Source organism: Haemaphysalis longicornis, unplaced genomic scaffold (assembly GCF_048455015.1).
Source record: "Haemaphysalis longicornis isolate Haplotype H1 unplaced genomic scaffold, Haemaphysalis longicornis Haplotype H1 scaffold_2, whole genome shotgun sequence".
NCBI classification, from domain to species: Eukaryota; Metazoa; Arthropoda; class Arachnida; order Ixodida; family Ixodidae; genus Haemaphysalis; species Haemaphysalis longicornis.
The window spans coordinates 225,355,747-225,381,136 of record NW_027526295.1 but is presented as its reverse complement, the minus strand read 5'-3'; the positions used below and the strand labels follow the sequence as shown (position 1 = coordinate 225,381,136).

Here is a 25,390-nt window from a genome sequence, read left to right as displayed (position 1 = left end):
TCACTCCTAATTGAACATTTCAATTTCGTCAAATCAGAATCAGAGATTTAATTTAAAAGGTCTGCTTAACTCTTTTTCTCCCCTACCCCTTCCCTGTTGCTTCAATAAATGATCTCTCTTTCTCTCTGCCCCCCCCCCCTCTTTCTCTCTATTCTAGCTTTGTCTATAGAATTAAATCTTTATACTACGTGCAAACATATGCTACTGCAACTGAAAAGAAACAAAACCGCGTCACCAATGATGGCGACGGGTGGCCAACTGTAGCAAGCGTAGACAGTAAACACAATGCTCTTTCTTTCTCCTCCCGCATTAACTAGCTCAGTGGTTTTGCCGCAGCTACCAAGTGCGCACTCCTCGAAGAGGCCTGCTCGTTCAGCCAAACAACCACTTGCCTCTTCCTGGGCGTGAGGAACCTCGGCTTGCCACACCCGCAGTGCAGGGGCGTGCCTCTTCTGACGCTTGCTGCAAGCACAAGACAAGGACATTGCAAAGCAATCAACAGACGTACTGCACTAGACATCACGGTGTGCCGAGGTGGTTTTGAACAGCAGTGCAAAAAGGGCGCAGTCACTACAAAAAGACCAAAAAATACTTGGGGTGATTGAAACTTGCTTCATGTGTTGATCATCCACGTCAAATTGGTATCTTTTTTTAAGTTTCACAGAGGCAGATACCAAGTTAACTGAGAAAAACTCTTTGGGGGCACATGGGTCTTTGATCAAAAACTTTATTTTTGCAGTCATGATGATAAAAACTGGGGGACATGTGTAATCTTTCATTTTTATTGTAGATACATTTGTTTTTTGTGTAAAACGATTATAATCAAATTTATTATTTATTCAGGTTATGTTAGCCTTTTTGACAGCTTTAGTAAAAAAAAAAACTGCTGGAGAGATGCAGGTTAACAAGGTACCAATGAACTGTGCACAGATCAAGGAGTGCAATAAGACTAACATCATCATTATATCTGGCCTGTAGCAGAAGTTATGACTGTTTGAAGTTTGGGCTTGAAAGGTGGGAACCAGAAAAACCGGTTTTGCTTCCAGGCCCAAACTTCAAACTCATGTGGCCAATTCTACAACACTGATGACTACAAAGAATCCACGACACTGCTTGGGCCCATTTTGGCACAGCAGTATTTTGTACCTATGAAACTGCCAAAAAATAAACCTACACGCTGCAAAACAGCCTATATTTGAAATAATTTATCATGAGATAGAATGTGCTGCTAGGTAAGTAAGTAAAAATTAAGTAAAAGTGTGAATTATAAACTGTTTCAGTACGTTCGGCCCACAAGGCTCGAAGGTCATACAACTTAAAACTGTTTGCCCAGGACAAAAACAGGAGCCAACGTAATGTACAGTGTTGAGTCTCCACCTTTCTTCATTCCAGGTAAGCTGTGTGGTAATGTACCAACTAGCCCACCTTTGTCCTTTAGGCCTAAGCATGTCGAAAAATAAAAAGTGACACCAGCTATCGACTTGACTGCTACTACTTTCCTCTGCTTACCTGATATAGTCGTCGATATGTCGCATCAGCCTGTCCAGTTCCTGGTCTTTCTTCTCATAAAGTTCCCTACCAACCTGAAAACAAGAATACACACAACGAATGATGTCATGACCCATCGACAGAACCCTCGACAGAAAGTGAGCATTGGTGGTGATGAATGCTTCAGAGTGCCCAATCAATGTCCTGTTAGCAGCTTCATTCAACATTCTGCGCGCTTTTCTTAACTGCCCCTTGTATAAAAGCAGCATTTAAGCCTGCTGGGCAGTGTTATGTTACAGCTAATAGCTTCAGCTTAAAGTATAAATCATTTGGCAGAAAAATATAACTGGCGTATAGGAAAGTCCACAACCTAGTGACTCCAGCTATCGACTTCACTGTTACTGCAAAACCACTCATTTTTAGGCGGCCCCAATTTTCATGAAGTTCAGAGGCACTATATTTTTACATTAAAATTACGTTCCTATTGGTAGTTCCCCTTTCTTGTTCATTGCACAACAGATCACACCACACAGTAGCACTGATCCTCAAGCCAAACGCCAATTTAATTGTACACACTAGATGCTGATTGATTGTGGGATTTAACGCGCCAGAGATGCACCGGGGATACAAGGTGCACCGTAGCGGAGGGCTCCAGATTGATTTTGACCACCAGGGGATCTTTAACGTAGATTGAAATTTCAACACACAGGCATTTCCGCTTTGTATGCACTAGATGCAGCAGTGGTGTTACCACCATACACAGGCTCTACAGATCAGTGTCTTCTGTTTTTAGCAGTCTAAAAGAAACCTTGCAGAAATTAGAGTGCAATGGCTCCACCCAGCTGTGTTCGGATGCAGCCATCTATGTGCTCTCAGGGTCAGATTTGTGGACTATATCATTCAGGAATAGGATTTCCCGGAAGCTTTCAGCCAGACTGCCCTTGGCATGGTGGCAGATCTAAGGTACTTGGTGTGGAAGAAATTATTTACACCTAACAGATGATCCAAAGCGGTTAAAACCCATGGCAACCTTCTCTCAGGTGCACTACTTGTTCAGAAAGTTGCTGAAAGGTGCCCTCATTTTCTTTATGTCGCTGTTTTTGCATCCCGTGGAAGGACAAAAATAAAGAAATATAAGCAATGACGCCAGGAATTAGGCGACCTCAAGTGCACTTTTTGGAGAAAATTGGCTGCTAAACCACAGGACTGCCATCTGTCAAGGTACCGAAGGCAACAGGCTCGCACAGCTGCCAATTTCTCAAGCACCAAACTTCATTCTCGAGAATCTGCAAGATTTAGTGGATGCAAACATGTACCGTGTGCTCAACTTGTGAAAGAACTTGGCGCTTCAAAATTATCGTGTTTTACAGTATCCCAAAGAGCCACGCCGCTATTTGGGCAGCGAACAGGTCATCTAAAAATCTGGTGTTCCTACCTGCGCACTGGGGTGCACTTGTTGTGCTGCTGTATGTGCTTATTTTGACCGCAAAAATGGCAAAAGCTTTTAAACATAAACTGAAGCAGCAATACAAACACTAGAATTCGATATTAACGTGTGCTGAATTTTTGGACAAGGGACGGACAGTGAAAAAGACAAAACCAAATGATGGCGCGCTTGGTTTTGTCCTTTTCACTGTCCCTGTCCCCCGTCCAAAAATGCAGCACACATTATTATTGAATTCTAGACTATACCAACTAGCCCCTGAACAAGCCTTTGTTAAATACAAACACACGTAGCCGCAAAAAATATATAAATAAGCAAACATACTTACCCACGGCAAGGCAGTCAGCACGGCGTAAACATACCAGTCAGAACGAACCTGGGATTGGGAAACAGGCGAGGCATGTGTAAACATAACTTGTCAAATGTACAACAAATGTGAGAAAATTCTGAAGCCACAAGTGAGCCTCAGAATGTTTTGATGGCCAATCCCATTTTCAAACACAGCTCGTACCAGGAAGTAAACTACCTGAGGTATATTCTCCTCCAGGGTGACCTCAAGCATGCTCTCGAAGAGGCTGACCACCGAGCCAACAGAGATGACGTGGCAGTTGACAAGGTCTGCGAACACTCGGACCTGGAAGGATGAACGTGACACTTGCGAATGCGTGCCCTCTCACCAAAGTACGGATTCTTGGGATAAGTATGCTTACAATGATCCGGGCGTCCTCAAACTTGCATTCTTTGAGCCGCTCCTTGTAGCTTTTGACCAACAACTCAACAAACTGCAAGGAGTACAATCAAAGTTCCCAACCCATTAGCCAATCGTGGAATAAGAAATAAACGGCAGCAGGATGCAGGCATGCTAAACTAAGCTACTAATTCAATAATGATCTTCAAAGCCAAAGTCTCACAAAAGGCTGGAACTGGTACGGCTTTCCTTGAATAGGCAGCTCACAAGCATGCCAGGATGATGCGTCTCCGACAAACGTTAAAAACACGTCACATTCAAAGAAAATCTAACAAGGTCAACCCAAGCTTGTGAAATTTTCCATAGCTATTGTAATCAGAGCCACACTGCCTCTGCCACCAAAGAATCTCGACAAAAAGAACTCAGCAAGAGTAACGTGGCCTTCATGCACCCTTTGTCCGCACCCACCTCTCCACCGAAGTTGTAGTTGCGGGCATTCAGCAGTCCAATCAGTGTTGTGTAGATTGTTGTCTTCTCTGGCATGGTGATGGCACTAATAAGAAAAAATAAATAAATAAAGAGAAGTATCACAGCATAGTCCATTGGTCATGACCACACAGCCCAAATTGAAAGCCTGGCGCTTCAACCATTTCGGCAGACCAGTTTGCATCCACATCCCCCAAGTAAAGCAGTGCCAAGACCATGGATGAAGATGAGAAGACACTCAATCAGCCCCACCAAAAATTTTCTTCGCTTGAGTTGTACCGCTGGTATGCTTCTACAAGGTGCACATGGGCAATAAACTGGCCCATTAACAATAGAAGCAGCAATGCACCTTGAGGAAGGCTTGATTGATTGTAGGGTTTAACGCGCCGACGCAACGCAGGCGATGAGGCATGCCGTAGTGGAGGGCTCTGGATTAATTTTGACCACCTGGGGATCTTTAACGTGCGCCGAAATCTCGTACACACGGGCGTTTTTTGCTTTTCGCCTGCATCAAAAAAGCACTTTGTGGAAGGCTAAGAACCAGCATTGTGACCCACCATGAAGGCAGAGTGGCAAGGGTGTTTATCTGCTATCTAGGTTTATTTTCTCACCACGTATTTAATGCTCGGCTGCAGTGACCATTTTCCTGATCGAAAAGAGTAAGAAAAAAAAAAAACAGGATTTTGACACATTGAAAAATACCAAGGCAGTCTATTACTCTGCAGCACTTCAGTCGGGTATGCCTAGTTGTGAAGACTTTGATAATTTTTCTTAATTTCTCTTTCCTCCATAGCAGCGGTATTTTCACCGACGTCAAACCAACAACACCTGTGTGTATGATTTCAAACACATCCAGAATCCACAGCTTGTCCAAATTAATTTGCAGCCCTTCATTATGGTGTGCCTCTCGGGTGTGGCTTTACAACATTATTGCAGTTAAAGCACAGTTGGGTGTCAATTTTCGTATGCCTAATACGTGAGAAACATAAGGGATCCCCTAGTATTGTCCGTACCATTCCACCAGGATGTTGAGGATGTTGCCCTTGTAGCTTGGAAGGTCCGCATCCAAGACACCGGCCAGACCTTCCAGGTTGCTCTCCAACGATGACGTGCTCTGTGGGACAAAAATAAACGAGAAGCTAGCGGAAGTGTAGCTAAGAATTTCAAAAACACCTACTTACTTACTCTAACTTTACACGACCATGACTGAGCTCTTTCTAATGAATTATCTTAGCTCTAAATGAAATGAGAGCTGTATTAAAAGACAGGCTTCAAATATAACGATTGAAAAATGAAATCACCACAATAGGTTTTAAGATCTGCCAAATATTGTGTCTGCTAGCTACTATTTTGAGTCACCCCTTGCCTTGCTCCTCAAAAAAAAAAAAATGCACGACGTTAAGCCCCGGCCAAATTTCACAATAAATGTGCCGTAATCTTTGAGCCAGAAACCTAAGACCAAGTGACCTATTTACCTACCCTAAAGAATAAAGTACAACTGGAACCACTAAAAATAAATGCGACTGCGAGGGGGGTCCGTACAGGAATTATCACAGAGAAACAAGAATGTAAGGAACTACGGAAATGAGAAGCACGCACACAAACAAGCTTTTGGCGACCAGCAGACGCAGAAAAGGAACAGCGCGATTACCTTCTCGCCGACTCTCACGATCAGCGACTGCAGTCGATCCTCGATCTCCCTGGGCTCGGAACTCAGCCTGCGTCGTTTGCGGCTCCGAAAGTCTGAAATTTGTGGAGAGAGGACTGGCGTTTGGTACTTATGCTACGATTGCTCGAGCGGCACGAAATCCGCTTCGAAACTAGCCGAAGCTTTAGGTGGGGGCCTTAAGTCCATGTTATAGGTTACATGACGCAAAAAATACGGTACAAATGCGTATTTATTTACTACGAACAACGACGATGATTAAAACATGCCAGCTGCGGCATGTCATGTTGGGACGCCAAAACCGGTAAGACGCACCGGCCCAACTACAACGGTGCGAAAACACTTTTTGCGAATGGCGGCAAAAAATTAATGCTGTTACCGTCATCGTCGTCCTCTTCGTAGGCTCTCCTCCGGCTCATATTTTTGGGAGAACGAAAATCACAACGTCAACCAGGAAAACCAGCGAACGCCTGCTACACAGCTACACCAGCCACTCCAGCCACTCGTCCACGCAGCCCCGACCTAAACAACGGGCGCCATTGAAAACTGAAGTAAGCCGGTTCACCGTGCGGCCTAAATATGCTGCGTGCGAAAATAAAAAAAAGCATAATTTAAACAATTAATAAAAATTTAAGAAATAAAAATTATTTCGACTAAAACTAATGCTTATACCAAATTAAGAACTCAAAATGCAATGTGTTTACTGAAACCACTGAAACCGAAACTACACTATACGCCACTATACGCAAACTCACCCAACCCCCCTCCATCGGCCAGAGTTTCTCCATCGGCAACATTTTATGCATTTTGTTGTAGGCATGGCGGTAGAATCTTTTTAGGGACCGTAGCATCAGACAGCCTTTGCTCAAAGTTTCTTTCCTCCATGCTTGTGTCGTTTGTGTTCAACGTTGGTTTGTGTTTTGTTCTACGCAGGCTTCAAAACGTTTGGTGAATGCTTCTGCTAGAGCAGACTCAAAAAATGTGGCGCAAAATTCAAACGCATACTCCCGCCCATGAGCATGCTGTTATGTGTATATACACCTCATTCCCTCCCCAGGCGGGTTTCATGCGTTATCTCCACGCTTTCACTGCTTTCACGCCATTTCACGCCGGCCGCGTGGTACCGGTGCGGCATGGTCAAGGCAGTAAAGGGCCGCGGCATGCTCTGGGGCGCGTCTTCCGGGAGAAAACTGTCAGCCTCTAAACGCTATCCGCTTTGAATGCAGCCAGATAAAACCTGTACCTTATTGCCAGAAGTAATGTCAGTCAGGGTGGCTTTGCTCTTCTCAGTTACCTCGTAACCTTATACAACTGAACTAATAAATAAGCTATAACTCTAGCGTGATATCAAGTTCAGGCTATCCGGCCGCTAGAAAATACACGGCCATTCAAAACTTATTTTAATCACCACACCGTTTCAAACAAAAGTACAACTGCATCGAAAAGAAAACATCCAAGCAAGAGAAGTTGGCGAGAGGGGGGTGAAGGAAAGAGCCAAGGAGAGGGGGAAGTTGGTTGGGAAATATTAAAGCTTTTTTAGAAATTTGCCATTTTTTTTACTACATGGTACAATGTACTGCGTTCAGTTTGACTGAGATCAAATACAGTGGTTGCTGGGGGAAGGGGAAAAAAATGTTGCAGCTACATTACGGTGACCGAATAACTTGGACGCATAAATACCTTGTGCTGTAATTAGAATAGCAGTGAAGCATGCACCCAGCCATCCATTGTAGCCCCTGACGTGTTTTGACTTTTGATAGAGGGGTAACCACACAAAGCAATATTTGTGCAGTACAGTTTGCAGTGGACTAGCAGTGCGGGTGACGGCGATGAGCTGTCGCCGACATTGACACACTGGTGATGGGCCCCACCGTTGCTGACGCTCGCTTCTGGCCACCCAGCAGCAGCCTACAAGCAGTGATGGAGGCCCAGCAGCAGTGTAATCACTAGTGTGGGCACAGCTGGTTGCTGTCACCCATACCAATAGTCCACTGCAAACTGCTCACCTATACGCTTGTCACGTCGCTCACTAAAATTGCTCCATGTGGTTACCCATAAAAAAATATCTCGGCTGAAGCCAACAGTATGCTTCAACATTACATGGCCTCCCATTCAAGGAACTCTTTGGTCCTCTCCCCTGGTGCTATTCATGAATAAAACAGGACCACAGAGTTCAAGTCGGAACCCGAAACCAAGCCGAATGCAAACCCCCTGCCATTACGATGCTTTGGGTTGTCTTTATGGCACCCAATTCTTGAATTCAGATAGTTAAGGCCCCCTTTTACTACTAATAAGTTGAAATATATCTAGAAACCACCCTGAAAACTGCCTTAATACAACAGATGTCTTTCCTAGATTTTAAACACACCTTTTACTTGCTTCAATGCACCATGTCACCTTACAGAAACTCATGTATCATGTTCTCGGATGTCTCAAATGAACTATGCCACTCATATACTTAACGTCACCATTTGTGCCCCAGCCTTCCAGGCTTGGCTGGAACTGGTTCTACATGGTTCGGCACAAGTTCACGTTATTGTACTTCAAGTCGTCAAGAGTATTTCTTCGACTGCTTCAAAGTCAACTATTTAGCCACTTGGTAAACGTGGGTGGTGTTAGCCTAACTTCCTACCAAACCAAGATACATGTCGGGTGGAAATTCCCTGAGAGAAATGCTGGAGTTTCTTCCCCCATCTTAACTGCACAAAGAGAGAGGCACAAGCGAGCGCAGGGTACTAGAAATGCACGTCAGGATCAGAGAGAGCTGGGCGAGTTGTACTATGTCCCTCTTTTGTCGTCGCCCCGTTGCGCAGTTAAATTTTAAGTCACGAATTCTTTTCAACTCGCCCAGTTCTTCAATCGCCATCATCAGCCTAAACCCACTGCAGTAAGACCTCCCCAATAAACCTCCAACCACCCCTGTCCTGTGCTGCCCGAGAGATGAATTATAAAAATTCATCGCTCCACTGAGTTCACAGTCTTCCCCTTTTTTATATCCCCATTGCTCGGTATCCATTCGGCTATCCTGGTGGTCCACTGGCCGTCATTTTGTCGTTCTACATGGCCTGCCCAAGTCCATTCCTTTTCTTGATTTGAACTACAATATCTTCCGTCCGAATGTCTTCCCTGGTCTAGGCCGCTCATTTCTTGCCCTTAAGCGTTACTCCTTTCATTCTCTGTCCCGTGGCCCATTGAGTTTGGCTTCATATTTTCGTCGGCTTGTATAAGGTCTTGCCAGCCAGACATGGCTTCTCACTGATGCCACCCCCCTAAAGAGTGGTTCAGAGACTGAAGGCATGGGGTGATTGAGCGTTATATTTGCTGGCGTCAAGGCTGTGCTTTCATCTCCCCACTTGCGAACTACCAAGACGACATGCCCACAGTTGTACCTACACGTGGACAGAAGGAGCTTACTTGTAGTGGCCACCCAGTTTGATCATGGCCTGTTCAAAATAATTTGTTTCTGCTGTCTTACTAAAGTCCTTTTGCTCGGCATCATGAACAATGCGTTTGTCAATTCACTTTTCTAGCAGCAAAGACAACCCTTCACTCAATGCCATTGTCACCTTGCTCTAGCATGGCCCATTTTACTCATTTATTTCTGTTTGCCAGCACCTGGTGCTGTTTGTTGGTGCAGCTTTGGAGCAGTGCATGGGGCTGTAGCAAAAATGCATGAGAAGGTATTCCCCATTTACTCAAATCAGGAGAAGCCTAAATTGTGTTAACCTAAATTACGCAAGTTATCCACTCAATAAAATCAACCTGCTAAAATGTCTTCACGATATCACTCGTGGTAATCTTTAATTGCACACAAATCAATAGATCTCAATTACTTAATCAAGGTCTACAAGGAACAAGCACTAATTCTTGCTTATTGGACTGTGTGCAGAACTGTTTTGTCCTCAAAGCCACCTTTTTTTTTTTTCAGAATGCAATATTCATCTAAAACTGCCTCCTGATGCCCTCGCCAGCTTACTTGCTAAATTCTTCCCGTAACGCACTTGAAATTTTTACTGCTCACCAGACGGCATTAGCCTTTCGTTTTTTTTTTTTGTTACGTGCATAGTTTCACAGCAAAGATTTCGCGTAGGCATGGCATGTCTGTACACAACAACTTATGTTTATTTACAATAGCTTAGGAATGGGCATGACAAGGTCGTTCAGAATTCATATTAACATCATAAAGTTGATTTCTTCTTTTTACAAGCCTGCCAGGGCACGGAGAGCACACAAAAAATAACACCACCAAAAAAAGAAGAAAATTAAAATTAGGACATTCCACACGCAACCTTGAGGGGCCCCGCAGAGCTGCGAAAAATAGCCATACTTATAATAATCACGAATGTTGAAACCAAAATCCTAAAAGAAAAGCAAGTGTCTGTGACAATGAGAATGACCAAAACAGATCAATGCTTCTGTTTCAACAGCAAGAAGCAACCCTTGTGAAACAAATCACGCAACCTACATTCATTAGGCTGCTTAAAAGTTTACGCAATAACCAAAGGATGGTTCTTGCACACCGGACCAGGAAGCTCTATAGTAAACAACATTAAGGGTTTCTACAGCTTGTTGTACTGTCGTTTTAATTTAGCTGCTAAGCTGGAGAGAAACTCTTATCTGTGTTTCTTACGCGCAGCTTCCAATCTGAGCATCAACAGTTTAAACTGGTACTTTACATCAATGCCCCAGAGCAGGACAAGCTGTTGTTGGCAGCCCCCGACGCTAAATGCTTTGTAGACACTGAAGACCAACACACAAAGACTGTACAGCGATGCCATAGTGAACCACAGTAGTAAAATCGACTCGGGGGGCCGTCACAGCACGGAATGAGCGGTGAGGAGACTGGCTTCCGAGACCAATGGAGGATGCTACGCTCATCGACAGGTACGCGAGAAGAGTTTGCACAGGAAGTTCGGAGCAGCACACATTGCACAGGCGCCCGTGAGTGGCCCCCGACTAAGCTGCGAGCTGCCGTGCCTGCACGGCCAGGTGGGGGGAGCGAGATCGTGGGTGAAGGAGGAGGGGGAGGGCGTTCTTTGGCGACAAAACGAGGCCGGTGGCACCGCACAGGGGGCCGCCTTCACCTGCCGTTGAGGCACGCCTGTAGCCTCTCCAAGGTCATGCGGTCCAGCGCGCACAGGTCAAAGTCAAACGAGTCCTCGGTGACCTTGTAGAGGCCCGTGCCTTCGACGAGGTCTACGACTGCCTGCAGCCGATGGGGGTCTTCGAGGGTGAGGATGCGCTTCTTGAGTTCTCGGAGCTCCTGCAGGTGGTCCACGGTGGAGGCCGCCGCCTTGGTGACCGTGATGGCCGGCGGCGGGGCAGTGGGGATCTCCCGCGTGGGCGTGGGTGACGCCGACGGGCTCGACAGGGGCGACAGCAGGTCTTCCTGCTCCATCTCCAACATGAGGGCGTTCAGGGGACCCCGGACAGGCGCTGCCGCCTTTGGGCTGTTGGACTCCTCAGATGTTGGGACGGCAGGGGCCGCCTGGCTCAGCACGGGGCTCAGTTCCCGAGACGGCAGCGCCGACAGCGGAGGGGAGGCGGGCAAGGGAAGCAGTGGCGAAGGCAGCTTCTCGGGGGGCTCGGGTGGCTTCCGCTCCATAGGCTCTGGAGGCTTTCGCTCCAGGGGCTCCGGTGGTAGCTTCCGCTCTAGAGGCTCTGGCGGTAACTTCCGCTCCGAAGGTTCTGGTGGTGGCTTCTGCTCCGCCGACACCGGGGGCTTCTTGGGCGAATCCTTGGGCCGATGCGATTTCGAAGACTCCTTTTTCTTCCGTTCCGACTCCTGCGTTCGCGGTTTCTTGGAAGGAGGAGGAGGTGGCGATGGTGGGCGACGCAGCACGGAGCTGCTCTTTGAAGGCTTTGTGGAAGGGGGTTCTGCGGGCGCTGGCGGTGGAAGCGAAGGGACCTTGGAGGGTGCTTCCTTTTGAGAGCCGTGCTCCTTGGAGGAACGCTCCTTGGAGCTTTTGTCCTTAGACTTGTCTCGGTGCTTCTGCGACGACTTCTCTACTCGCCTTGAATCGTTTTCTGATGATGAACTTTTGGCCTCGGACAATTTTGGCTCGGGAACCTTGGCTTCCAACTGCTTCGGTTCAAGGGGCTTCGGCTCGGGTGGCTTGTGCTCCACCTTGTGGTCCACCTTGTGGTCCACCTTGTGGTCCACCTTGTGGTCCACCTTGTGCTCGGTCTTGTGCTCTGCTCGGTGTTCTGCCTTGTGCTCCATTTTGTGGTCTGTCTTGTGCTCCACTTTGTGCTCTGCCTTGTGATCAGCTTTGTGCTCGGCCTTATGTTCTGCCTTGTGCTCCAGCAGCTTTTGCTCTGGTGCCTTGAGTTCAACATCTCCTGCGGATGACGGTTTGGCATCACGTGACTTCTCCTTCTCCTTGTTCTTCTCCCGCGATGGGTCTTTGTGCCGCTCCTTGTCTCTCGAACTGCTCTTGTGCTCTTTACCGCTCGACGAGGACGAGGGCTTGTGAGAACTGCCACTTATGCTGTTGCTGCTGTGACTTTTGCTCGACTTGCTTTTGGGCTGGCTGCTTTTCTGCTCCTAAAGCATTAAAGGAAAAAAAAAAAAAAGAGAGAACAGATTTGTCAGCAATCACAGGCCCCTGGTGCAAAAATGTAGTGTTTAGCCTTGGGAAATGAATGAACAGGACGACGACGACAAAAAAAGAAAACGTGAGAGCCATTCTGTCATAAAAGTACATTTGGACATGCATAGCAGAAACAACAAAATGCCCGAAGTGGAACTGAATGCAAGCAAGCTCCAAATAAGGGCATAAGAAATGGGCGTATGAATGCTGCTGTCAGTCACCAGTGAGCTATGACTTAATCAACGCAGACCAGCATGTACAAAGAAAAGCTAACATGGTACAAGCTTCAAGAAAAGGATCGAGACGGAGCAACCCACACTATGCAGTATTCCATTCCATTATTCGGATTGGTCCTAAGCATTTATAACCGTAACAAAAAACAGCCGAGAGGTTGCACCGTATGGCACAGAGACGTTTTTAGAGTGCATCGTGAATTCCATTTCCCCCTCCGTCGCCCTTACTTTTCGAGAAACTCCTACGCAAAACTGTGTTTATCAATTACAGCGGAACCCCACTGATAGGTCGCCTGGACTTTTGACGACCTGCTTCTTACGATGGATCACCGCGGTCCCTGCAGACTCCCCATAGAAACAATGCATTAAGTCCCGATAATACGACGCTTTGGTGTTTGCGATTTGCTTCATACGACGAACCCTCCTGTGGATAAACTGGCGTTTTTTCCATCTTTTACAATGCTTCACCACCTTTTCTCGACCTTTTATTTCTAACCCCCGTTTAACGCTGCTTGACGAGTAAAGGTCCCCAGGCGGGCCAGACCACTTGCTGAACAGACGCAACCAAGAAGGTGGGTACTCGGGAGTGGGAGTTAACCTTCGATGGCCCCACGTGGCAACAGTACGCACACGCGCCAACCGCGAGAAGTCAAAGTTCAGGTGGCTGGCAGACCGTGTATTTGAAGCTCCCATCGAGCTGCCGCCGCCAAACGCGAAAACACGTACGATGCAACTCCATGGCAATGACCGAACACCCGCTTTCCTTGCCCGCACCATCCGAGTAGCTGCCTTTCACGGCACTCTCTCTCCTATCTCTGCTCTCTGCTGATCAGTGTATTTCAAAGCAGCATTGTCCCTGCACGCCTGCCTCTTTGTTTAACTGCGCATATGATTGCACAAAACAATTACCGTATTTACACGGTTGTAGGTCGACCCTTTTTTTCAAATTTGACAATCCAATGTTGGGGGTCGACTTAGAATCGAAATCGAACCGTCTGCCGCTAGTAACGGCAAGAGAAACGAGAAATCGGGGGTGCTACGAAGTGGGGACAGCTTTGCACCCTCGTTCCCATGGTTATGGTCTATAGTGTAAACTGCATGGGGCGCTTTCTGCTCGCGAAAATGCGCCGCACTGACGCTGCCACGAATACCACCCGCATGCTGCCCGCTACACAATCGGCGGCAGCAACATGGCAGCGTCACCAGCCGCGAAGAGGTGCGCGTAGCTCCAGCGACCGCTCTTTAAAATATCACTGAAGGCAAAAACGAAGACGTTTGTGCAGGAAAGGAGCTGATAATGTGGTCGAAAATGACACTATAAAGCACCATCCGCACCGCTAGGGAAAGCGCCACTCAAATACAGTTAAACCTCGATATAACGAAGTCGTACTTGTGGGCGAAAATTTCGTTAAATCGAGAATTTCGTAAAATCGAGGTTTCGATTTTACAGTTAATTTAACCAGTTATTGAGGTTTCAAAACCTTGCCCATCGCTCAGAAACAACTGCTATGTAGTTACCTCTCCACTTAAACCGAAATTTGTACTAAAACTGGCCGCGAAAATTGTGGGAATTAAGAGCATCAACACTTAGGCAATGGAATTCGGATAGCCGACAGTAGTTTGTGTCGTCGTAAAACCGGTGCTTTTTCCGCCACGCCACATTAAATATGATAGCAGACAAGGTTTCCACTTTTTCTTTTTTTTTTTTCATTTCGGTCACTACTAAACGCCGCTGCTAGTCCATGCCTTGTGAACTTCACCCCGGCGAGGTGCTGGTTCGAAGTTACGCCTCTTTTCGTCCGTTCAGTGGTAGGCTTAGGCGTGGCGTTGAGGGGTGCGGCGGGCCAACAGCGGAAGGGTGCTATAAAGCTTTCGAAAGACTTTTTTCATGCACGAAGGTTCTGCAGTATGGGCGCATGATGCAACCACGACACTCGAGATAAAGCCATGATTGAGAGTTGAGCGGAGTACACACGGACCGCTTCACTTTGTGGAGCAGCGCTTACGTGCTCCCGCTAAAGCGGAAAGCTTACATTAAATATCTTCTGGCCAAATTTGATTAAGCAATTACTTTTATGCCCGCTGAGCCCTAAAGAAACCAATTTCTCCGCATCGCAGCTGTCTAATGAACTCGTTTTGACCACGTTCGGAGAGCAATTTATTGCCACCAGCACTCGATGTTCAAGCTGTAGTGAAGAAGTCCGTAAGCAGTGCTTGGCATTTCTTGACCAGGGTGGGCTTTACGTGACACTCGTATGCTGACAGCGCTAACAAGGCTTGCTCTTCAACATTCGTGTGCGCCTGCGTGCCTCCGCAATGGCCTTCGGTTTCACCGACACTTCCTCAGGCTCTTGTTCGGAACACTTTTCTTTCCCTTGGAGTGCTCATGCTGCTTATAAGACTCATCTAATGATGGACGAACAAAATATTAATGTGGTTATCAGCGAGCACAACCTACAGCAGCAGCACCGTGAGCAAGGATGCGTAGAAAAAGACACTTGAAGCACTTGAAATAGGCTTTGGCCTTCGGTTTGATTGATTTCATTGATTGTGGGGTTTAACGCGCCGACGCAACGCAGGCGATGAGGCGCGCTGTAGTGGAGGGCTCCGGATTAATTTTGACCCCCTAGGGATCTTTATCGTGCGCCGAAATCTCGTACACACGGGCGTTTTTGCTTTTCGCCTCCATCAGAAAAGCGGCCGCCGCGGCCGGGAATCAAACCCGCGACCTCGTGCTCAGCAGCGCAACGCCTTAGCCACTGAGCCACCGCGGCGGGTAGGCTTCGGCCTTCGGCAGCCTAAGCATAGAGAGCGCTGGCGTAGGCAACGATGGAGACGTCAAAATGGTGGCCGCACTATTAAACCGTCCATGACCGCTAGCGATTTTTGAGCAGCTTCTTTCATCGCTTTTAATTGTTGTCAACCGCATAAATCATCACTTTTCTTTCATTTTAGCCTTTTAAGAGTTAATGTGAGTACTGAATGTTTTCAATGTAGGCTCTGAGAGGCGAAATAAAACGTGCCTCGACCGGAATTTCGTTCTTCCTTTCTCGCTATGACTTCGTTAAATCGAAAGCGCCGCACGAATTCACTTCGTAAAATCGAGATAAAAATACATGGATTTAGCAAAATTTTGATAGAAAACTTCAAAAAATTCATGATATCGCGAATTTCGTTAAATCGAGGTTCGTTATATCGAGGTTCAACTGTATTCACTACCGTGGTAAGCCTAAACAACTCCAGCGGTGCCAGCCGGCTGTCCCGAGCGCTTTCAAATTGCCGACATGAAGAGCGCGCCTCCCGGGCAAGTCGCCAGGCTCCTCGCACTGCCGCGCTCGTCACGCGTCATACCGAGGGAGAACTTAACACTTAAAAGCAGTAGAAGCAAAAGTCGCTCGCGCAACGCCGACGCGCACGAATCGCGTGCAAAAATGCATCAATAAGCGTTTTATTCGTCTCTAATGAACAAAATGAGTATTAGCGAATCCCTTGATTCAATGCACCGCGCTAACGTAGCCCAAATCATATCACATTGTTCCGTACACTTATGAACGCGATGGTGGGAGGTTAGTCGCTCAAAAGTAAGTCGCGCGCTGCCGCTTCTCTCAGCTGCTATGTTGTTTGTTTTGGTATCGCGCGGCAGTGGCCGCTGCTGGTTGCTTCGATGGTTGTCATCTCGCAGCGAATATGTTCTTCCCGCTCAACCCACAGCGCATGGTTATTCCGGGTACTTTCTTTTTTGACATCTACTGCGCATACCGCGAATGCACGGCTCTTGCGGGAGCATCGATCATTGATGGTAGAGCCGCCGTGTGGGTTGACGGAAGCGCTTCTCTTTGTAATACGATTTTCTAGGCGGCGCTCGCATTTTTTTCTTTTTTAGAGATGCAATTTCGGGGGGCCGACCTACATTCGAGTCGACTTACAATCGTGTAAATACGATATTCCACCCTCGCTTTTTCTTCAGATGGCCTGGAGCCCCTTTTCGCACTATAAAGGCTGTTCGTTCATTTTTTACGTGCTCAGTGCTGCCAATTGCGACCTGTAGAGGGTTTAGTTGTCGTGTTGGCCGAGCCAACGCGCCTTAGTCAGTGTGGTAATAGAACAAAAAGATAAATATGGACGAACATGATAGCATTAAGAGAGCTGCAGGAAGTACCAATTGACCAAAGGTGCTGCTGGAAGTAAGAGGAAGAGCCATCTGATAACAAGATTTCTGCTTCGTGACGCACATGGGTGAATCGATGACGTACATGCAGGAAGATGGCGGAGCCCAGAAACACGCAGGGAAGGGTGGGAATGCGGCAACAAACTTTGCAGTGAAAGTGTGAGCTTTCCACTGCACACAAAAATAGTATACTTGGCACAGATGGCGTTGACCACCAAACCTAACAATTGTGCTAGTTCATTTAGTGTGCTCAAAAAGCCTTTCAGGGCCCCTTTAATAATTTATAACAAAAAAAAAAGTGCCATCTGTAGTATAACGAAACCCAACACGGGTATAAATGGTGCAATCTTTCAGTTCTAGCAGACCGTTCCCAAGCCTTGAGCGTCACTTTAAATTACATAGGTAGCGGCAGCAACAACTGTAAACAGTGTAACACAAGTGTGAATGCCGAAACCTTAGCTAGAAGAACAGAAGTCCTGCGAGCCCCCCTCCCTTTTTCATTTACAAAAGCTGCATGTCATACTATTAGGAAAAGCAAAGCCACGTAAAGTAGACGAAGCCAAATTTGAGAAAAATGTGCTGCTGCCCGTACCTTCCCCTTGGAGGGCTTTTCGGTGGGCATTTCCTTCTTGGCCACAGGGGCACTGAACAGGTCAGCCATGGGGTTGTGGGGAGTGGATGGTCGCGGAGAGACCGGCGCAGGCGGAGGGGGCTCCAGGGGGGGGCTCTTGACCATGTCCTGCGCATCAGGCAAGTAACAACATCCACGGGTTAATTCTTCCCCCTAAGGAGCTGGTAAGAAGTATAGACGTATGCATATACACACACACACACTACTCTCTCCTCAGACGATAACATGTTATCATCTCTCACGTCACAGTCTCCCACGATAACATGCCAAGTCTCCCGTGACCAGTGGTATTGTGCTTCCATGACTCAGTTTATGCGCCAGTGTCAGTGTCACAAAGGCGTCAGTGGCACAATATGCGTTAATGGTCTCCTGTATACCCCTGAGAGCCCCTAGTAAGCGATAACTGGGGCTGCATAGACGACCAATTGCATGAAGCAATCCCACCAGGCTGGCACTGATGGGGGAAAAAATTCCCTCCCTTCCGTGCTCCGTACGCACTGAGTTGTCCAAGCTTTGTTCACTTAGCGAGCAGAATTTGTCCACTGAGCACAGAAAAAATACCAAAGTTTAACGGTGTTCTTTTAACTGCTGCTCTTCTTTTTGTAAGGTGAAGAAGAAAGCCAATAAAAACAAAGAGGTGGAGGAGACTCACTTTTGTAGAAAAATTTCTAGATGGAAACAAAATTTGCATCACCAGAAACTCTGGCTCACTGACTTGACTGACCTAATTAAGGCAAATGTGCAAATTAAAGCACAAAATTTTAACCGATGTTTGGGGCCTTTCATCTAAAACCATGTGCATAAAAAGAATTGCAGAACTCGGTTCCTTGCATCACTCTAGCATTGTTTCATTGACAAGCACGGCAGTAAATGATTCACTAGGTCAAAGTGATCAGTAAGTAATGGCGTACCCTATGAAAATAAGTGGCGTCAATAAGAGCACTCGCTGGCCAGATATCAGGCTGGGTAAACAGCCATTAGCATAATTAAACTTAAACACAGGGCATCTTTAGCATGAGAAACACTAACGATTTCAATGCAACAACAGCAGCTCGTGTCTATATTACACGTATACCTCTGTCAAAGGGCACACACGTACACAGATTAGTGGTAATGATGCAGATGTACAAATACGTGGACCGTTATTTACACAGGGGGAATTTTTTGAATCCTGATGCAGCCACGTCATAAGTTTTTTTGGGCTTTGCAAACTGCCGGTTAGACAAAATATAAAACAACAGAATAAGCCATTTAGAGCTCAGTTTTGTTCAAGCACAGTCGCAAACAAAGCGAGCTCACGAAAGGAGGAATGTCGTAAAAAAAAATAAAAGCACTCAAACCCACACGATTCAACAGACCGAGCGAAACAAAAAGACGTGGAGTATTTCTATGAAACAACTTGCACTCGCTAGCCATCACACTAATAATAATAAAAAATAGTGCCCAGTTCATAATAGCCCAAGGCATATATTTATGCTGCTGAGCCAAAGATAAGCCAGCTGTGGCGACGCATCACACATGCCCATTCAACTCTTAGTAAAAAAAATTGCAGATGTCAGTCATAAATGCAGGTTTCTATAGTGCCAGCCTCTATGGGGAAACTCAAGCCCGACGGCCCTTGGGCTTCGGAATGACACCCAGAAAACAACTAGTGCAACGTTTTTTTTTTTTTTGAGGGTCCTTTGATGTAAAGGATTTTTTTTTTGCACGCACACACACACAAAAAAATATTGAGAGACAGAACAAGAGAAAGAAAGAGAAACAAAACATCCAAGTTGTCAAACTAGTAACACCAACAGGTGTGGCTGAATGGCTAGTTCGTAAACTGTGCAAGTGATGAGGCTCTTGTGCGATTGGTTAATGCCGCAGTGTGTCAAGTGCACGTGGCTACAGAAGCTATCAATGCATCAATGCACTTTCACACGCAATTTTTTACTTCTCAGACGTTTCTTCTAGGTGTGAAGAGAACTATACCGCATTTGTGGAACCTACGCAGCAACCATTACATATTGACTTCTGTTTTTTTTTTAAGCGTTCAAAGTACCTGCCTCTGCTCTGTGCTTTAGGTTTACCATTCACCATTCTTTGACTCCTAACCACAGCAGCAGCACTCATTTAAAACTAGTCACATGACCGGACCTCAATCACAGGAAAATTGCTTCATTACGCCGAGGCTAAACGTACCTGCAGTTCAAAAAGCAAGAAGCTAAGTAAACTGCCACTTCGTTGTATAGAAAATATTGCTCAAAATATGAGAGGACATCCAAATGTGAGAGGAAAAAAAAAAGGCATTGCCTAATCTATGCCATCACAATGAAGGAACTCAAAGTTCATTGAGTTCAAATGTAACATTTCTGCTTCGACTGGCCTTAATTAAACATACTCTTCATGCATTTTTCACAAAGCTGGGAAAAGCCCTGACATGTTCATGCTCAGTAGTGAAACCGGTCACAGAAAAGCACAGCGATTTAGCCCAGACTCACTAACTTGACCCGTGCCTGTTCTTTCCAATCAATAAGGGGATAAAGCTGTTGTGGGCCTTCACTGTTGCTCGTTGTCCAAACACGTCAGTTCAGTGGCTTCCCAGCAGGCATGCACATGGGTAATGCAAAACGCAACAGGGGGGGCAACGTACACTGGCCATGCGCGGTTTCTTGTGGCCTTCGCTTCTGGACCGGGCAGGAGGAGGGGCGTTGTTGCGTGATGGGCTGCCTGGCATGGGGATGCTGGGAGGCGCTGGCGATGTGCTCGATCCACTGCGGTTGGCTTCAGTCTGGAAGGTAACCAAGCACTTCCCACTCAGCAACGCCTTGTTTATTTCTCTTCCCCGCACTCTAAACTCGAGTGACTCCACAGACACAAATTACGAAACTCCCCATAGGCCCCTGTATCAAAAACTGGTTGCAGTTGGCCCCCATGCCGGGGGTAAGCAGGGGCAAGTTGACTAGCCTACTATCTGTTGACAGAACACTCGTGGCTGTCGTTGTGAGTCATAAGGGAAAAAAGTGTGGAAACAGTAGTAAATATCACCCAACCTAATGTTTCCCAATTTAAAAAGCAAGCTTTATTTAGTGAGTTCTGTTATTAAAAATAAATGTTCTAGCAAAGTTCACTTGTTGAGCTACAACAGGGGAGGGGTGCTCACACGGCCCGGATTCTGAAGTGAAGTTTCGCAACTGGTGCGCACTCAAGAAATATGCTCTGAACAATGGGCTTTGAGACTGCAGGGTTTCCGATAAAAGGCCCCATCCTCCCCATTACGTACACAGCCTCTGCAGCCTACAAACTTGTGCAGCAGACTGCTGGAAACAGTAGGAGCAAGCCTCCTTAGTTCATCCCAGAAGGAGGACGAGCGGTGCTCACCCCTCCGGCCTTGAGCAGCTTGTGACAGAAGTCGTCGGGGGGATTGTGGAAGGTGAGCTTCTCGCAGCGGATGTTGGAGATGGGTGTGCCGTCCATGGACAGGTACAGGTCGTACACAAACTTGACCTTCTTGGGGTCCTCCCGGGTGCGGAAGTACACCTCCACCGGCATGTTGAAGCCCGCATAGCCGCTCTCGGACACCTGGTACGGCGGCTCCTTCAGCACTGCACGGTAGAGGACGACGACGGTCGCGAGAACCTGTCGCTTCCCCGACCAATTTCCCCCCACCCCCCCTTCTCCTCTCCACCTTTTCATAAAAAAAAGATAAGAGATAAAGAAAGCACCACAAGTGCTACTTATCCGTGCTTGCCACAAGAATCTAAGCAAAATGGCCACATTTCCGGAGAGGGCAACTGGTCAGGCAGAACTAGCGAGGAAATGTTTTTTCACAACAGCAATACGATGTAGTAAAGTCAACCCGGATATATCGAATTTAAACATTCCCGTGTACAAAAAATTTCAAAGAGATGTTTCGACTGTTTGATATAAGCAATAATTCAAAACATCTCTACATGGGTAGAGTCCCACTTGTACACAGCACAACTGCTCGCACATGCTCTCATAGCCCTCGGTGCGAATGGGGTTTGACTGCATTTGATGAATTTTACCTCTCCAAATAGCAGAGGGGATAAAGGAGATTGATTTCTTTATCTCTCTGACATATGAGCTAAGTGATCCCTGTATTTCTGCATGTCTCATCTCGGCTCCACGCAGTACAAGCCATCAGCCTCGTAATAACCAGTTGGGTGCCCACCCTTGTTCTGTCGAAGCAGCATCCTATCCTGACACCTCTTTTCACACGCCTTACGCGAGCTTCAATGCATCCCAATTTCTGCCCCACATTGCTACAACTTTAGTTTGCCACGTGATGCTGTATTTAGTTTCTGAAGTGCCTAATAAGAAGAAAGACTCGCACAGATTCTCACAGAGAATATTCCCAAATTGGTTTTCACACATCGTAAACTCCGCTTGAAAAAACATTCCCTAACATAGTAAAGAAAACAAGGTTTTCCAATACCTGCTGTTCTGAAAAGGTTACTTCACTACACTACGATTTGAGCCACATGGGTGGCACACGCTACCTTTGCACGTCCAGCTGATGCTGTTAGCTCACTGTGTAAAACCTTCTTGGCTGCATTCTTAGTAACACCCACTGCACTTGTTTGGCATTCTGATGTTTATACAATAACATTTACGTACCATTTGCCTTGGCTATTGTTTTGCATCTAACCAGGAGGTCCACACTGTACTTTTTCGACACCCTTTTTTAACCTTCTATAAGTCTACTGAAGTATGATTATCTCTTTTCAAATCTTTCGACCAACTTTACTCATTGAATAGTTTTTTCCTTTCTCATGTTGCAAGAAATGTCAAATTCCCGTGCTGTCTAGACCTCAGACTCAATGCCATGAGGCGCTTGAACAGGACCTACATGGCGCAAGTGTCATACGCTCAACTGCCATTTCGAGACCTAAGCTCTGACCCCTAACATTTAAGTGGTATTTAAACTGTCGGGGCTGTTTATGGAGCTGCGACTCGTACAAAAGCTGTCACCTCAAGACGCAATAAACTCTACAAATGTCCAACACACAAAAAAAGTCCAAATTGGGACCTTGCACGCCGAAGTGCACCTGATGTGATGCCCAACATAGTTGATGTCTATGGACCCATGCAGACTGCCTGAGGATCTTTGAAGGAACACTGATGTGAAAACGTCGAAGCCTTATTTGTGGCTGCATAATGTGGTTTTAACCCGTGTAACCTTCTACTTGACTACGTAGTGGCAGTCTAGAGCCTTGGTTTATCTGCAACGAATGGAAGCATAGAAAAAACCACCATGCATTATCTGCAACTGCACTTTACAAAAGCTACCGCAATCAGCCATCAAAATTGTCAGTTTCAAAATTCGAATTTTTGGATACCCCCTGGGGACCTTTAACGTGTGCAAATATCTCAAAACACGGGCATTTTCATTGTTTGCCTACATCCGAAAAGCAGACAGCAAAAGTGGAATCGAGCCCGCGTCCTTGGGCTCGGCAGCACAATGCCTCAGCCACTGTGCCGTCGCAGCGGGTAATTTTTTTCTTTCTCTTTTTTTTAGTTTCATGGTTAATAGTGGTCATTTGCTTGTTTTAGAGCAAGTTGTGCGGGTCAGAAACACTAGCTAAACTTAACCCTTCAGACCTCATCATGCAGCATCAAATCTGACATCAGAAAATTCGGTGGGAAGACTCCATGAGAGAGAGAAAAGGCAGTTTCGTGTTATGAGTGCACTTTTATTGAAAAAAAAAAAGTGCATGTGGGCTGGAAACACTCATAATGTGGCTAATACGTTCAAAAATTTATAATCTTGTTAGGTAGTTAGCAACATTTACAATTCACTTCAGTGTCCCTTCGACGTGCCCTGACATCTCATTATACAGGTATTCTAATTTTTCGCCTCCTCCAGAAAAAAAAAAAAAAAAAAAAAGAAGAAGAGAGAGAAAAGCAACCACGTTGCTGTGGCAGCCACCAACAAATTTCTGTCTCAACACAAGCAAATGAGAAAGCAAGCAACCAGTACAAACATATGAAATAAGTAGCTCTCCTCTCTGTTGCAGAGTTTAACGAACCAATGCACCTTTCTCCAGTAGCAATCTGGGCTCGCATGCGCTGCCGGTCCACCATTCCTCACAGTCACCCCAAGCTATATAAACAGATACGTGCATTCTCCGCTGCCTGCCTTGAGAGCAGCTACTACTTCCAAGCACTGCAGCTTTTGATCCCTATTTTGTTAACAGTGTGCGGTGAGTTCATAGGCGCAAAAAGCTTACACAGGAAAGGGGCAAATACATTTGGGGCAGACCCCATTTCGAGCCCACGGCTACCAGTGAGGGAGTAACGAATACATAGAATAAAAAAAGTAAAGAAAAGGGTGCTTTGCCCGCTGCAGATTAGTCTGGGGGTATCGTTGGGCATGGGAGCAATAGAATGCTGAGTATGTTTTGTGCATGGATTTTTCAACAGCGAGATCTTTGGGGGGGCGTGCCTGACTGAAGCTTTTAGTTAGCTGTCGCGGCTGCTACTAGGACCGGCACTGGAAAAAATCCATGAAGTTTACCTTTTTGGCCCCGGTGAAGTTGCTCAGTGGGAAGTCTCCCAGTGGTGCGAACGCAACGCCTAAAGTACATAAAATGCCTTCAGTGTAGACCACAGGCTCATATTTCTTTAACATTTTTTACCCCTCCTGGCTTTACCTCCCCACAATATTTCCATTTTTTTGTGCCAGTTAGTACCTGTAACGTAATTTTATAACCTGGCTTCAGGAGAGGAGCTAGTGCGAAGAAACGGATCTGCACCCAACATCAGCAAGAAAACGGGCCCGGGTACGATAACGAGCCGTTCGGATCCGAGAGAGGAGGTGCGCGCGGTGGCATGCTGGCTTTGGGTTACCTCGCTTGGGTTTGGGGAAGCTCTCGTGCAGGATGAAGACGACCTTGTCCACGAAGTGCTGAATGTTGCAGCCCTCTGGTCCGCGCACAAACACGGTCCAGTCATGGGTGAAGCCCTCGGCCGTCGGTCGCGCTCGGAGCACAGCCCGATGACCCAGTTCCAGCTTCACCTCGATGGACTGCGAGAGTCGGAGAGCGCGCGCTTGTTTACACCACCCCGCTACGACGCGATCCCGGGCTGTTTCGATGGGCGCATTCCGCTACACACCGCGTTTTGAGTTCGGTGTCACCAGAAATTCGGGCGGCACTACATCGTGCGCTACGTGCTTGCGCAACGAATACAGTAGGCGGGAAAATGGAAAATCGAGCACCGCTTCGAGGTTCAGAGCGGTTGCTCCGGACAAAATGGGTTTGAAGTCCTGTCAAAGTGCCCTGCGCCATAATGCGCTCGTACTTGACTTCACCTTTTGATTTTTTAAAGACTTAATGTTCTGTTGCAAAACGCAGTAGCGAAATAGAGAGCCACCGAAGTAAGCAACAATCACTTATACTAGCAGTCATGCTGCTAGCCTTTTGTCAAAGACATTACCGTGTCAACAATGCCCAAACTCTCGGCTTTATTTGACGTTGAATAACGTGGGCCATCAGGTGCAAATACATGAACTTGCAGCCGACACTGCATTTGAAACTGTTATAAACCTAGACGCTCTACGATACGGCGCACGTACCTAAAAATAAATGCCTTAACAAGCTACTCTCTGCTGTTATTTATGCAGCCTTTAAAGTACGTCACAGTTAAATCCTTCCGAGCTGAGAACCGCGACGGTACAAACGGTTACCTTCGTCGGTGATGTCATGTTGGCTGTGAACTCACGCACACTACGCGGCCATGTTGTTTTGTGGGATGATTGTTTGTACTGTATAAGCCGCCTCAACGTATGCCAACATTACGGCAGACACAGCTTGACATTTCCTCCTTGGGGTCGCGGGAAAGTGCCAAACGTCTAAAACATTTGTCAAAATTTTAAACAAAGCAACTGACGCGTGCTTTTCGCACATCACTGAGTTCGTGAGGCACGTGCTTTCGGATACGCATAAAACTCCAAGTAAAACATAGTAAAACAACCATTTTTATTTGT

At 46.6% G+C, this 25,390-nt stretch overlaps 2 protein-coding genes across 4 annotated transcripts in view; both read right to left on the bottom strand.

The window, feature by feature from the left end:
• Positions 1–6,294, bottom strand: part of Cbp80 (Nuclear cap-binding protein subunit 1) — a 37,363-nt gene extending 31,069 nt beyond the window's left edge. Inside the window, exons 1-9 of the mRNA XM_077699518.1 lie at positions 6,152–6,294; positions 5,758–5,849; positions 5,120–5,220; positions 4,089–4,173; positions 3,643–3,714; positions 3,459–3,566; positions 3,261–3,308; positions 1,510–1,583; positions 393–462 (exon numbers count right to left, since the gene is read on the bottom strand). Coding sequence (XP_077555644.1) covers positions 393–462; positions 1,510–1,583; positions 3,261–3,308; positions 3,459–3,566; positions 3,643–3,714; positions 4,089–4,173; positions 5,120–5,220; positions 5,758–5,849; positions 6,152–6,191 — 690 coding nt within the window. The 5' untranslated portion in view covers positions 6,192–6,294. The remainder of the gene's footprint in view (positions 1–392; positions 463–1,509; positions 1,584–3,260; positions 3,309–3,458; positions 3,567–3,642; positions 3,715–4,088; positions 4,174–5,119; positions 5,221–5,757; positions 5,850–6,151) is intronic.
• A 3,578-nt stretch (positions 6,295–9,872) lies between these two features.
• On the bottom strand, positions 9,873–25,249 carry Ear (ENL/AF9-related super elongation complex transcription factor). Of its 3 annotated transcripts, XM_077699515.1 has the most exons (7): positions 25,091–25,249; positions 24,253–24,430; positions 20,761–20,984; positions 20,033–20,170; positions 17,359–17,505; positions 11,948–12,319; positions 9,873–11,911 (listed from the first exon to the last, which is right to left on the bottom strand). In XM_077699515.1, the coding sequence occupies exons 1-7, from the start codon at positions 25,106–25,108 to the stop codon at positions 10,853–10,855; spliced, it is 2,136 nt and encodes a 711-aa protein (XP_077555641.1). In that variant the 5' UTR covers positions 25,109–25,249; the 3' UTR covers positions 9,873–10,852. The 3 variants fall into 3 exon arrangements, with proteins under 3 accessions (XP_077555641.1, XP_077555640.1, XP_077555642.1); XM_077699514.1 differs by having other exon boundaries at positions 9,873–12,319; XM_077699516.1 differs by lacking the exon at positions 25,091–25,249 and adding an exon at positions 24,980–25,083 and having other exon boundaries at positions 9,873–12,319.
• Between the last annotated feature and the right edge of the window lie 141 nt (positions 25,250–25,390).

Coding starts and splice junctions, on each gene's coding strand:
- Ear (XM_077699514.1), bottom strand. Junction 20,985..24,252: donor CTTCCCCAAACCCAAGCGAG/GTAACCCAAAGC, acceptor TCTACCGTGCAG/TGCTGAAGGAGCCGCCGTAC. Junction 12,320..17,358: donor AAAAGCCCTCCAAGGGGAAG/GTACGGGCAGCA, acceptor TTAATGCTTTAG/GAGCAGAAAAGCAGCCAGCC.